The 12,569-nt window shown below is 36.5% G+C and overlaps 1 protein-coding gene across 1 annotated transcript in view; it reads right to left on the reverse strand.

Annotated features, from left to right (window-relative positions):
- The window catches only part of Rasgrf2 (Ras protein-specific guanine nucleotide-releasing factor 2), a 212,939-nt gene that overhangs the window by 97,287 nt on the left and 103,083 nt on the right, over nt 1-12,569 (reverse strand). Inside the window, exons 7-11 of the mRNA XM_013015812.1 lie at nt 9,734-9,843; nt 8,577-8,695; nt 3,375-3,535; nt 2,421-2,487; nt 1,769-1,905 (exon numbers count right to left, since the gene is read on the reverse strand). Of these exons, the coding sequence (XP_012871266.1) occupies nt 1,769-1,905; nt 2,421-2,487; nt 3,375-3,535; nt 8,577-8,695; nt 9,734-9,843 (594 nt within the window). The remainder of the gene's footprint in view (nt 1-1,768; nt 1,906-2,420; nt 2,488-3,374; nt 3,536-8,576; nt 8,696-9,733; nt 9,844-12,569) is intronic.

The following is a 12,569-nucleotide window of genomic DNA, read 5'->3' on the forward strand; positions in this document are numbered from 1 at the left end:
GAGAGTATCGTAAGGCAAGGATGCATTATGTAATGAAGTACTAATTGATGCAGCTAAGTGTTACTGAAAGGATCAGTAAATCACCATAAGAATGCAATTATGGGGCTGGGAAGGTGGCTCAGTGGTAGAGTGCTTGCCTTGCATGCCTGAGGCCCTGGGTTCAATTCCTCAGCACCACATAAGAAAAAAGCCGGAAGTGGCGCTGTGGCTCAAAGTGGTAGAGCACTAGCCTTGAGTTGAGAGCTGAGGGACAGCGCCCAGGCCCAGAGTTCAGGCCCCACAACTGGACCCAAAAAAGAAAAAAAAAGAATGCAATTATGCATGAAGAATTATGGAAGAATTGTGGAAGATTTGATATTGTCATTCTTTTATTAGAAAAATATACAGCTTCCCTTCTAGCTATTTATTCAGCATCAGAATAGTAACAGGGATATGTAAGCCAAGTTCCACGTAAGATTCTCTTACACAGGATATTTAGAGTACTAAGAAGGCTTAAATATGACCTGATGCCACACAGTTGTATGAATTTTGACAATGCTTAGCTTTCCAAATCTCACATTCCTTACATATGAAATAACACTTACCTCTGTTTCCCTTCAGAATACAATTCTATTAAATATGTGAGAGAGACAGACAGAGATACAGAGAGCACTCGTTATTGCCATTCATTCTCTATTTTCCTTTCAGTTGCCAGTCATTCAAAAATATTAAATATCCAAATAACTATATTACTACTTCTTTACCTAGGTTTTATATGTACATTATTCTGAGCTCTTTAGAAAAGAAAACCAGTAAAACGCCTTTTCCATTAGCCCCAGTCTTCATTTTATATCCATTTTAATTATCTTTAAATAGTCGTACATGTTAGTTTATAAATATGAATCTTCTTAGCAACTATAAAAGTGAACTTGGTAATTTAACTCAAGACTTACTGACTTTCTTTACTTCTCTTTTTTCTTTCTTTTTATTTTAAAATGGGATCTCATTTTGTGGCCCAGTCTGCTCTGGACCTCCTGGACTCAATCTCCCCTCTTCCTTCAGTTGAAGTAGCTGGGACTAAACATTGCTGCACCCGGCTCAAGCCTTATTTTAATATTTTTGTTATTCAGAATGACTTTTCCCTACAATAGTGAATGGAGCCAAAATTCATGTCAAACTTGAATTCAGAAATGCTCAAGTCTAGTCCTGACTAGTTTTGATATATTTCCAAATAATATCTTTGCCTGAATAAATGCAACAACTTCCCGACTGAACATTTCTGATCCAGGAAAGTCAACCAATTCTGTTCCTTAACTTTTTTTCTACATAAAATACAAGGCCTCAGTTGAAGATTTCATATTCCACACAGAATGTTGTAATTCCTTAAAGCATGACTTCTCATAACCCTTGTTTTCTGTTTTTTGTTTCTCTCATTGTTTTTGTATTTAAATAGATAAGCACACGCACACACACACACACACACACACACACACACACACGCACAGAGGTAATACAGTCATTGGAGAACTTATTACAGGACAATTGCAACACTATTCAACACTATAGTTACATTTGCCCAGGAACAAAAATGCAATTATTATGTTTCAAGTAAATATTAACTTTAACAAGAAAAATCAGAACAAAATGATGGCAGCCCAACAAGACATACAGTACTAGTGGCAGTGACCACAGCAACTAGATTTCATTTTTCTTAACATAATAACCTTTAAAGTCTTCACTAGATATTTATGTTGTGATTGTTAAATATCGGCAAATGCCGCCACCTTACCTGACTGATATCGCTCATCCAGGCAGCTTTCTCCTGGCGTGAAGGTGCTAACAATACCACAGTGAAAGGGGTAGCGTCAGGGGGTTCCACCACTATCTTAAAATCCAGGTGTCCAAACATGTGCCCAGAACCTTTGGCTTCAACACACAAACACCAAACAATTAGCTATGAATATAAAATATGAGTACTATCTGCTTCCATATAGCTACCAAATTATGGTATGTGTAAACTCAAGTCTAGATTCTCACCAATAGTGTGTTTCTTGCAAATGGAGAAGGCCTTATTAAGTTTATAATGGAAGATGGAAGAGCTGAGGTCAGTAAGCTATTCATGACTACATCCCAATCTTCTCATATCATGTTTAATTTCCATATTGCACAGACATCTAATACTTTAATTAAACTTTTCTTTTTTTCCCCTGTGCCTGCCACAGAAAGGTCACTATCATGACACAAATTCAGGAGACTATCAACTCCCAGAGATGGTTTGACAAGGATCACAGGTTCAATGCCCAACAGACAAATGACTTTAGGGAGTTTATCTTCAACATCTTTTCTGTTCCCCTGGGAGTTCTTAAACTAGAAAAAAAAATCAAGCTATGGAATTTTATTTTTTATCCTAACCTAATTCAGAGCAATAGAATGTGACTTACAGTCATCATCGCTTGCATCAGGCTCCTCAATCAACGTGCACTCTATGAGAGAGAGAACTCCACCTGTCTGGAAACAAACCAATTTGTCATTAAGAGGCCAAAGATCCTGTGTAAGTTGGGAAGTTCTGCTTTGTAAATCTTATTGTGGCTTGCCACAGAAGAAAGCATGGTTATTCTTCAATCAAAACCATTTTTCAGAGTCCAAACTCAAACTTAGATCTATCAATAGAAAATAATTCATTTATGTCATATTCAATTTTCCCTTGCATACCATTATTGTTATGAATGTTTGTAAACTGTAGTGACTCCATCTACAGGACTGTGGCCAGTATCCTGGTGACTTTAGATAGCAACAAAGATAGCTCAACAGAGTTGAACCCACCAAGTCAGTAGGAAGCATTGAGTAATATATATAGGCAATAGTAACAGCATTTAGCCAGGAAAAAAAAAAAACACCTTTTCTATAAAGATACAGATTGGAAATAATTTAAAGCCATTTCATTTTTATCACAACTATCTAACTCTACCATTTTAACATGAAAGCAGCTAAGGACAATTTGTAAACAAATCAGTGGGGTTGTGTTTCAATGAATCTTTATTAACAAAAACGGGAAGCAAGTTCCAGACCACAGGTTGCAGTGAGCAAACATTCCATCAGAGCACTATAATGTTTTCACACCATTTTAGTAGTAACCATCAACTAGTCCTAATTTTGTCCAGGTTATGATTTGAATTGTAGTTGGTTATGAGAATGTCCACTTACAATTAATTTCTATTACTCCGAATCTAAATGACAACAAAGTAAAAGAGTTCTTAACCATCCATTATCTCACTCTTTGTACAATCATGGCCATCTGTTTTAAGACAATAGCAAGGCATGGAAGTCATCATAGAGATAACCTCTAAACCATTGGGAACACAGAATAAATGGAATAACTATAGAAAAACCCATACCTTCAGCAGATGAAGCTTTCCTCCTGAACTTCTTGTACAAATTAAAAAGTGTTTTGTAAATAAGAAGCACTGTCTCTCTCCTTCCTTTTTCAAAGACAATGAACCCAGACGAACTTTACTAAGTTTTCCCCTCTCAACTGAAGGTACTTGAATAAGAGAACCTGGTGGTTACAGAAGTGAAGAATACATAGCAATTAAAGTTCTGCCAAGTGAGGACTATGCCCTTGAAAATAAACAAAGGGGCCTGTTTCCTAAGATACCAAGGATTTATTTGATGTACTATCAGAACAAATATATTTTCCACACTCTGAGAAGACAAAAACACTGTATTTAAGATTGATGTGTTCCCTTTTGTAAAATACTTTAGAATTGATTTCTCATCTATAAACTGAAACAGAAGTTTAAAAGGTCAATTTAATTTAAAGAATAGGCACTTCTTCCTCTTGTCCTCAGTGATGTAAAACCAGGAAATTCATTCATAATGATACCATACAAATTCTGAAGTTACATAAAAGCATATAGAATTTATTCTCCTTGAAGCAATGAAAATAGATAAATAGAATATGATTAGAGTATACTTTTGATTTAAAAGAGGGCATAATGCACACATATTATAAAAAATACATGAGTTACATATTTCTATGTAATCCAGCTAAGGAACAGCTCTTTTTAAAGGACCAGTTTTAAAAGGACAGTTGCATTTAAGTTATATGTGAATCAATGAAACCATTACTTTGTATAAATATACACTAATAAAAAGAAATTATGTATGATAAAAATTCTTTGTGTAATAAACCACATAAAAGCAGAACACTCACATGAGCTATCTTTCATTTGAAATGAGAAGTTAATGGGCATACTTTATATAATATCAAGATTACTTCTAGTATCTTTTAGACTGTACTCTAATAATAACCTCCATGGCCCTATAAAATAAAATTCTAATCTTTGTTAAATATCAAATCAAAAGTAAGAAGACAGATTCCTGGAAAATGCCTTGGGTTTAGACTTGTCTCCTAGGGAATATTTCTTGTATTTGTTTAATCCATGATCTACCCCAAATGCACCAGCTTCTTTCAACCTCATAACAACCATTAAATGGGGTGAACACTTGTTGCTCGTGCCTGTAATACTAGTTACTCAGGAAACTGACATCTGAGGATTGAAGTCTGAAACCAGGCTGGGCAGAAAAATCCATGAGACTCTCATCTCCAAGTCCATGAAAGCATGGCTCAAGTGGAAGAGTGTTATCCTTGAGCTAAAAAACCAATTGAGATGGAGTGCCTCTGGTTGAAAGCCAGTACTGGCATAATTTTAAAAAGCATTACATAAATAATAAATATATATATATATATATATATATACATATATTCAGCCCTTAACTTTTAACAGTGGTCATCACTAAGAGAGGAGGTTGCAGCAATTTTATTTTCTTCTTCATATGTGTTGAAGTTTCATGATATTTTAAACAAGCACAGATTACTTCTATTAGTGGGAAAACATCGAAGTTCTTTATAAAAAGAACATACATACGTAAGACAATAAAACTGTGATTGTGAGTCACAATCTTCACATATGAGTTTTCCAAATGGCTTCTACCCTTAACAAGGTAGAAAAAAAATGTGCTGGGTGATAAAGGACTAAAGGTCTATGCCCTGATCTCATATAATCTATTTAGTTGAGTGTTTAGGTGGGATGCATGACAGACAGAGAGTAGGCAGTTATTCTGGGCCCAAAGAATAGCATAAAACCAGCCTGGGGGTGGCAACCAGAGTGAGGAACAAAGGGCCAAGAGAAAGCTCTAGGGAAGTGATTGGACAAGAAGGGAGTGGATGGAGGAGGCAGCATAGGTGGGAGCAAACTGACAGACAACTCATATAACTCGCAGAATTAAATTTAAAATGTAGAGGAGGTATATAGGAAGCAGAAGGCAAAAAGTTAGAAAAGTTAATAAGTTGTCCTCACAAGAGTAACAGTATGGTGTCAAAGCCAGAAGTTTTTCAGAAGGCGTAATTTAATCCTTTCTCCATTTTTCCATGTGGGAAAACTGAGGCCAGAGACATAATAAGTAGCTCTCCCCAAATCATCCCCATCTAAGGAACCACGTTAGGATACGGAAGTGAATTTAACAGCATAAGAAAGTAAGACTTAGAAGGGTAAAGGATGGCCTAAGACAATGACAATTCTGCCTTGAGCCCGAGTCTTCCACGTAGATTAGTTAGGCTTACTGAAGGACAAGATTAGGCCCATGTCTGGGTAGACAAATGGGTTAGACTGCCATTTTCAGAAAACTAATAACCAGGTCTGTAAAAAGTCAATAATAATGAGCTCATTGACAAATGCATCTAGCAATTTAGTAATTTTCTAAATCAGAAATTACAAAATACACTGCTAGCATACATATTAGCAATTACTGTGAATTTCCACTTTGAGGTTAAAAAAATAAACATTTCCTTGGCAACCACACATTAATGTGTATCATCTATAACTACATATACTATGTATGGACAAAACTCTATATGAATTAAAAGTAAGTTTCAACATGAATGGGATTATAAAATTAAATATTTGTTAAAAGAATTTTATGGAGACTTGTTTTAACATTCAGTTTTATGTTTGACATTTATATTTCAGCACAGCCAGGAAACTTGAAGAAAAGATTCCACTTTAGTTAATACAAAATAGAGAGATGGTATTGACTTAGTAATTCCTTAGCATCAAACCATTCCTATGGCCTGGTTCTTGGCATCCAGATCACCAGTTTATCTAATAATTGGGGCTCACCTACAGCAGGAGTTCTGCCTTTTTTACAGAATGCCCTTCAGGCCTGGTTAATGCCTTCTTCTTAATTCCACCCAGCAGTGAAAAAATTGAAGAGAAGTTCCCAAAACAGTGCAAACTTTCTAAATTGTCTATAACTGAGCACTTTCTACTTTCAGATGAGCATCCAGCATTTAGAAACACCTTTATTGAATGATTACTAACACACTAACTAGATCAAGCATGCAGAAAAATACTGCTGAAAGGCAAATGGCCATATTGACCTTAATATAGTAACACCAGAAAGAAACAATAAAAAACTCAAAGAGTGCCTTAAATAAGATATGTAATAAGGAATAAATACCATATGGACATGACTTTAAGTGACACATGATTGTTTTTTCTCCAAGTGCAATAAAAAAAACATTCAATGTATTTGACATGTCAACATTCCAACATTTCTTAGTATTGGTACATTTACAAACTCACTTGTACAATCTAAGAAATATATTAAATGTTTATGGGTAATTACACCATCAAACCAAAAGTCCTTTAGAAGTTACATGCTCATGAGAGAAATTTGTGTTTCCATTCTCCCATATTATAAAATACAAGTAAGTTAATAGGCATCTTTGGTGAACTCCAGATGCAAGAAAAAGTAGCAAATAAAAAATAAAATATTATAACTTACAAACAGATTACAATCCAATAAATAGTTCAATTTACTTCATTGCCCATTGTACAGGCAACTATAACGTAAACATCATTCTAGACAAGCTGAAGCAGAAAGAATTCATAAATACTGCCCTTTGGAGCTCATAGAGAGAAAGGCATGCAGACAGATACCTATATAGAGAATGACAGAATCCATGCACCAAGAGCAAAAGATATTGGAAGTGGAAAGGAAGGTTGATTCATGTTAACTTGAGGATGGGCAGAAAGTGGAAGGATTTACAAAAGGCTCTTAAAGGTATCTGACATAAGCCTGTTAAGACCTGCCCTAGGCACATAAGTGATATCAAGGGTTGGAATACTCAGTCAAAATCATTTGGTACATTATAAGACACACACACACACACACACACACATTTCATATACTTCTCATTGGTTGCCCGTGTTGATAATTTTGTATGGCCTGTGAATAGAATTTTAAGTATCCAAATGGCCCTTATAAATATCCCAAGGTTCCTGGCTTCTGGTAGGTGAATGTACAAATACAAAGTATTTAGCAAGCACAAAGCCAAGAAAGGGGCACTGTGTAGAGAATCCAAGTGGAACTGCAAAAACCCTATGTTGTCATTGCAATCCACTATTATTTAAAGAAAAAATAGCTGAAAATGGGAACCGACATCATTTCCTAAAATATACTTCCAAACTCTAACATATGTTTGATTTCTCTTGTTGTAAATAAATAATGGAAAATAGAATGGCATGCATTAAACATTTTAAGAAGTCTGTGCAAAAATTAATGTGCACAGCACAATGTCTTTTTTGATGTGGTTAATAAAAAAAAACTGGTTTTAGCAGCACACTATGGTAGACAAATCTCTTCAAAGGACATTGGCACGTTATAACCACAAAAATGATTACTTTGAGACCTGAATTCATGTTCCACTCATCACCAAATTCAAAATTGTAAATGTAATCAATATAGCATATTGATTGTCCCAAACCATTATAAGGACATGCTCTGCTTTCCCAAAATATCTAAGCACTTAACAGGAACTTGAGATGTCATTGACTTCTTATAATGTGAAGAGGGAGAAAAAGCAGTTGAGAAGGAAGGTACTCTGCCAGGTTGTTGCTTCTCCACTTTCTGGCACAAATATCTTCATCGTTTCAAAAGTGAAATTACTGGGTGATGTCCCAAAAGCCTGCTCTCCACGCACAATAGCTTCACCATGACCAAAGCATGTCAGTGATCTACCAGGAAAGATTCTATCTGCTAACGGATGTCACCACTTGAATGAAATTATGTCATAGGGCTGCTCCAGAAGTGCTGATGAGAAATGGAAACAAGAAACAGCTATTTTCACTTCGGACATTGTCTTCACTTTTATGTGAAAGGGCTTTGAGGTACGCAAGTTTCTCTTGGACCTTTGTCTGGATATCATCACCACCTTGCATTGCCACTTCCACTGGCCAAACCGATCTGTCTTCCTTGAAGCTGCAGAGAATGTCTGGTCCACTGAGGAGAAGAGTCCAGCCAGAGTGTAACTTACTATCCCACTCGTGCTTTACTATTATTGTGTTGCTGTTATTCATGGCCCCTGAAAAGAAACAGCACAGAGGTGGGCCTCAACCACAGCCTCGGATAAGGCCATGAGGATGTTCTCCATGAACTGCACCAATCACACAGTTAAATGAGGCCTGCTCCAGAATGCATCCCTGCTTCTGCTACACAGATCCCAAAGGTCATGGATCTATATGACAAGAACTTACCTTGGCGGATGAAAGTTTGGCTGGTGTCCAGCAAAATATCACAGCCCTCCACTATCATTCTTTCAATAGCAAGGTTTTTCCTTATGTTTTCAGTGTCACTCACTTCATCATGCATCACCCTGTCAGACACAATGCAGACAGGATCACAGCAAGAGATATTAGCTATTGTCCCAGGGCATAAGCAAAGAAGAGCTTCAGCTAGGAAGCTTGATTCTGAACTTGCTTTGATTAAACTGGTACAAGTTCAAAGCATATGGAACATGCTGAGAATTTTCAGTCATCTTGTGTATTGGCCAAAGCAAGGTCAATACGTGAGATGATTATAAATGATAAACAACTCAGCCGTCAGTGAGTAGCCTGGGAATGCTGGCTCTGCATGCAACATGAAAACAACCTATCATTTTATACATAGCTAGCTCCATTGAAGTACTCCTTAGAAAGAGAATAAATTTATCCCATATAATCCAAAGGAACATAGACACAAATAACTTCCAACAACAATGAAAAGTCATCAAAAAATGCAAACTGGGAAACTGAGACATGGCTCAAGCAGAGGAGTGCCTGCAACTATGAATGCCTGAGTTCAAACTCCAGTGGTACCAAAACGAAAAGCAATTGGAAACAGAAAAGAAAAAGAAATGTAAATTCTAAGTTCTGTAGCTTTTGCCAAATATGAATAGCAAAATGCAGCTGAATGCTATTTTTTCCAGTTTGAAGGAAAATTGTGAATATTTCCAAATTTAAACCAAATTTTACCTAATCTCAGTTACATAAATTCACATGCTATAAAACATTGCTTAGGAGGCTGAGACTTGAAGGATCATGGTTCAAAGTCAAGCAAGGAGGAAAAGTCCAAGAGACTATCTGCAATTATGCAGCAAAATGCTGGCTAGAGGCATGGCTCAAGTGATAGAGCAACGGCTGTGAACACAAAAAGCTATGTGAGCTTAAATCCCTGACTTTAAGCACTAGTACAGGTTAAATACATAAGTAAATAAAGTGAATGATGATCCAGATCCACATTTAAATTGAAGATGAATATGAGAATTGGGTTTATATTTTACTCCCTGATCTTTGAAACATGCATAATAGGTGCCCAAAGGAGACTAAGTTGCTGCTTTGCCATCACAAGACTTTATTACAAACTCTCTGCATACCTGGACAGTTCCTCCAGTTTTGACTTAGCAAACTCCAGACTTTTTCTCTCCACATGCTCATGAGGTGTGTGAGCCAGGAGTTCATGCAGCGTGATGATATATCTAGGGATCTAAATGAAACAAAAGCCAATTTGAGCAAGAGGTGAGGATGAGTGACATGGAGACGCTCTTTGCAGTGCCATCAACTCTGAGAAGCTGATCTCTAGTGTCATAAATGTAATTGTTTTACAAATAATCCTTTAAAGGAATCTATGGGGAATTCTCTATGCAAAACTTCACACATATACCCCAAAAAAGACTTCACCCAGAACATAAGAAAAGGTAGCTACAGAAATATGAATGCTAGGATTAGAATTGAAACATGTCTGGAGTGTCAGGACTAGTGGGAGTGGACTAAGAGGGGGACAGAAGGAGAATAAAGTAAAACTACAAGGGTTTAGGAAGGAAGAGAAGGGAAGAGGGAGAATGATGGATGATTCTGATCAAGATGTATTATTGTATACACAAATAAGCATGCTAAAATTAAAGCTTTTGTGCAACTAATTGATGCTAATAAAAATAACAGCTAGAGTATGATTATCACCAAATTAAAGGTAGTAATAAATGAAGTCTTCAAGTACAAAATAATTGTTTCTTTAATATTTTACATTTAATATTTTATTATTTTTGCTTTGGTTTTAGGAAATTTGCTCATAGGGAAAGTTAGAGCTATCACCAGGTAACTTGAGCCTATATTTTATTTATCTTTGTAATTTTTAAAAATTGACAATACAATGGCATTAATCTCTCCCTTACTACATTCTGATCCATCTCTAAAACTACTGTTTACTTAGATTATTTATTTATTTGTACCTTTTTATTTTGGTCGGTCATAGGGCTTGAACTCTAGGCTTGGGCGCTGTCCTTGCGCTCTTCAGCTCAAGGTGAGTGCTCTACCGCTTAAGCCACAGCACCACTTCCAGTTTTCTAGTGGTTTATTGGAGATAAGAGTCTCATGGACTTTCCTGCCCAGGCTGGCTTTGAACCGAGATCCTCAGATCTCAGCCTCCTGAGTAGCTAGGATTACAGGCGTGAGCCACAGGCACCCAGCTTATTTGTACTTTTTCTACCTGAATTCTATCAAAGGCAGAAACACCACCAATCATATCAGGATTTTAATAGAACATGGTAGAGATCTAACTTAAATTACAGTTTATCAGTACACATATTTATCTTCCTGACTTATAAAACAGAGTACTTTTAGGAAGCATGAATTGTGAGTTTAATTTTAGTAGCACACATGAACAAGAGCTTCCACAAACCTGTCTACTGTGCAGCTGAGAATGCTTCAGACTTCGTGGACACATCCATGGATGTAAAATTAGTTATCTACTCTCCAAGTAAAATAATGGAGTGGGACGAGGTCCAGTGACAAGGTGGCCACTTGGCAAATGGCAGAGCTAGCTGTGGGACTCCCCTACAGTATTTCCCTTAAGGATCACACCCCAGTGGGTCATTTCTGTAGGATTGGGGTCTTAGTCAGTACTAATAAGGATCTCTGGGAATGAGGACAGAAAACAGTTTGCCAGACCCCTGTGTGAAGCCCCAGATGGAGACTCTATCTGGTGATCTGGTGGCCTGTTTGTGGACCTGCTTTTTCTCTCATGCAGGTGCTGGCCTTTATGGTCCATTTATTAATATTTTGTCCATTAGCACACATTTCAGTCACCTATGACACAGATACAGAACTTAAGCTCCATGGCCAAGTCAAGGCCTCTGGCAGCACAGTCAAGAACAACTAAGGAGAGTCGAACTCTTAGAAGGGGAAACACAGGAGACACTGCTCTCTTCATTACATAAACTTCTCACCAAAACCACCTTCAATGATATCTTGTAGTCTTCTGGGATCTAGATGCTTTTAGATATCCCTTTTTGTGGCACAATCCTATGATGGATAACAGTTTGCAGTAGAGTTACTAGTTCCACAGAAAACTGAGCAATCAACAGCTAGTGTACCCATTTTTTTTTTATAACAGAGGTGAAGGAGTGGGAGAATCTGACTACTTACAATGTACTGCAACCACACAAAACTAAGTTTAGTCAATAGCTTCATGATCCTCCTCCATTAGGGAAATCTATTTTAAAGATCTCTCTGGCTAAGATTCAAATGGATGGAGCTGAATTCGGTAACTGGCCCTTTCCACAAATAAATGCTAGCATTGCCAAAAAAGCAGGGAGAGACATTTCTGCAGAGAAATTAATTACTCTAAAAAGAGCTCATTGGTATAGTCAAGAGCTGATTGCCAATAGGTTGAGAGAGAAACTCCATAATCACAGTGGCTGCTGAAATTCAATACATACTGGCTTTAACAATGAACAGATACTAGTTACTCTATGTTTAATATTAATTAATGCTACTTGGTTAACATTAATTATGTTATAATAATTAGCTCTATTAATTACTATTAATTTTATTTACTCTGTATTAATTACCTCTATATTAATTAATATTAATCATTCTATGTTAATTACTTCTCCAATGGCAGTCACTAATTGTATAATGACACCCATCAGTGCTGGTCTTGTCAGTAGCAGATTGCATAGTCAACTTGCTTATAGACTTCTAAAACATATGTATCCTAATAAGTAGATGAGTAGTCAAAGCCAATTTAAATAGTACCACCCAAGCCTATGTATTTGCTAAATAAAAATTTTTATTAATATCTATATTATTTTCCATTAAAAATTTTCTTGGTAACACTTGGACTTACAAGTCTAGATGTCCCATTGGGAATAATGTTGCTGCATCATAAAAATTCTATAATTAGGGGCTGGGAAAGTGGCTCAGTGGTAGAGC

Source organism: Dipodomys ordii, unplaced genomic scaffold, assembly GCF_000151885.1.
Source record: "Dipodomys ordii isolate 6190 unplaced genomic scaffold, Dord_2.0 Scaffold28, whole genome shotgun sequence".
In the NCBI taxonomy this organism is placed as follows: Eukaryota; Metazoa; Chordata; class Mammalia; order Rodentia; family Heteromyidae; genus Dipodomys; species Dipodomys ordii.